Raw genomic sequence first — 2435 nt, forward strand, 5'->3', positions numbered from 1 at the left:
ACACATTTACAAATTAAAATCACAATAACAATTATTTGGAAAAAAATTATGACAAGTATATCATTAAAAAAAAAATCATAAAATATATTTTATTACTAACCATTAATTCACTATAATACCTAATTTATGTTTAAATAATTCCTCAAGCCAAATTTTAATAGAAATTAGCCCCCATTTAGAAACAATTATTTGATATGTTTCTAATCCAAATCCAAATACACAAATAAGAAAAAGTGTTAAGAACTGAGACCAATAAAGCTCTTAACTTAGTAATGTTGAGAAAGGCTTCCCTCCATGGTCAGAAAAAACAATCAATCTCATTGTCATCTCTACAACAACTACAATTTTTTGTGGCAAAGAAACATATGTTTTCCTCTCATAAGTCATGAGATAACATCAGAATTTCATGTAGGGATGATTACATCTTCTCCAAAACGATTGATACCTGTTGCTGAAAGCCAAAAGTTTTTCTTAAAAGCCTTAACAGTTTTCAACAACTTATTGCTCATGAACTGCACCAAAGTTGAGATCAACTTGGGATTCTCCATAACCGCGCTCTGTCGATGCTCGAGAATCCAAGTACCTGGATCAAGCTGAACAGCTGATGCACTCCATTTCTCTTGTACCCATGAACTGTTTGCTCTCCTAATGTAGTGTATCATCTTCCCATCACTCCACTGCCCATATGGATCAGAGATATCATTGTTGGAATTAGACTATGTACATGATTTTATAGGTGGGTTTATCCCCAAGGATACAATTCAATGAGAATTTGCAGTCAATTAAATGAACAAGAAGAATTGATTGATTAAGTAAATTACCTGTGTAACCCGCCCGGATAAAATAGTGAAGGATCGAGAAGAGAATTCAGCTGTCAGTAATCCAGCTGTCTGTAATGGCCATCCCCAAATGTTCACCTCCTCCATTGCAGATTTATACAAGACACATCTCGAGTTCAATATTAAATCATCCTAATCCATCACAAAAAAAGAAAGAAGTATTAGTTCTTATGATCTCTGTAAAGACATTAACATGAAAGATTTAGATTAATGGATTGATTACCTGACTAATTCTCCAAACAGAGTCATTACGTCTGCAATCAAAGACATTACCCTTCACCAGATTTCCGAGATCTCTCTTCAAAAATCCTAATTTCTTGTCGATGGTAAGATAAAAGGAGGATCTTTCACCAGAATCTCTAACCAAATCAGGTGAAAATGTCGGCCTGAAAAACCTAGAAACCATTGGAGAAAACCCAAATTCCGCCGATAAAACCAAACCCAGAACGAGAACGGTCCTCATCATAAAAACCCCGAAACGAAAATCTCTCTTGTTCTTCTTAATGCTATCGCGAAAGCTATCAAGAGGTGGAGGCACCATCAATTTCGTGGAAACTGACCTGGGTGACGATAGAAGAGATGGATTGAACGGAATAGGGCTTAACAGATTAGGTTTTTTTGAGGTGGGAAGCTTCGTAAGGTTTCTTTTATGAGTACTCTTGATATCAAGTGTGGCGCTGATGCTGGCCAAGCACATATCGCATTTACATGTGGCGTCCTTTCTGCATCCGGGGAAATAACTACTGATTTGAGATTCCGACCGGTGATCATCGTCGGATTTCGATGAAGATGACGGAGAAAGAAGCGTGAATGTTTTCATGGATTTCTCGAAGGGGTTTTAGGTTTCTTTCTCGATCTTGGGTATCTTGACTGTTGAATATCAATTTGAAGAACTTTGAAATTCAAATTCAACGGTCGTGTTGTTTAGGTTTCCGTCTTTTCTGATTTTAGCAATATTTTATTTTCTTTATAAGAAAGAAGATAAGAGAAACCCCTATTTTCTTGCTAAAGATACAAATCTAAACCTATTTTAGATTTTATGGTAAAATACCTCAATGGGCAAAAACAAGTTGGAATATATATTTTTTCACATATATTTATACTTTTTTAGATTACAGCAATATTTATTTTAAAAAAGAATTTATTTTATACTCTATACTTTAATCAAGTGGATGTAAACACACATTTTTTTTTTAAGAGTTAGAGTACATGTCTTCTTCTTTGTAGCAAATAATATTATGTTATCCAATTTTATATTTTAATTTTCAAATAAAAAGTTTTCGAAATTCAGTTTTAATTTCGAGGTCATTTTACCATTATCATCTCATTATGTACATGATTTCTCGTTATTATCACAATATATAAATGATCTGAACTTATTTTGGTGTTTATTATCAACTTTGGGCGAAAACAAATTTTATTGTCGCTTAAAATTTGGGTAGAAATTATTCCCACACCAATTCATTAGTTTATTTGATTTGCAGTCACAGTCAAATATTGTTGATTAATAGATTATTCTCATTCAAATTTTAATTTTTGTAATCTTTGTAAATTTGTACTATTTAATATTTAAATTTTTATTTAATTTATTCGACT

The 2435-nt window shown here is 32.7% G+C and overlaps 1 protein-coding gene across 1 annotated transcript; it reads right to left on the reverse strand.

The window, feature by feature from the left end:
- Positions 1 to 236: 236 nt before the first annotated feature.
- On the reverse strand, positions 237 to 1762 carry LOC124936779. Its single transcript, XM_047477305.1, has 3 exons — positions 1063 to 1762; positions 822 to 971; positions 237 to 677 (listed from the first exon to the last, which is right to left on the reverse strand). Exons 1-3 carry the CDS (start codon positions 1657 to 1659, stop codon positions 405 to 407), a joined length of 1020 nt encoding a protein of 339 aa, XP_047333261.1. The 5' UTR covers positions 1660 to 1762; the 3' UTR covers positions 237 to 404.
- Positions 1763 to 2435: the final 673 nt, after the last annotated feature.

Source organism: Impatiens glandulifera, chromosome 4, assembly GCF_907164915.1.
Source record: "Impatiens glandulifera chromosome 4, dImpGla2.1, whole genome shotgun sequence".
In the NCBI taxonomy this organism is placed as follows: domain Eukaryota; kingdom Viridiplantae; phylum Streptophyta; class Magnoliopsida; order Ericales; family Balsaminaceae; genus Impatiens; species Impatiens glandulifera.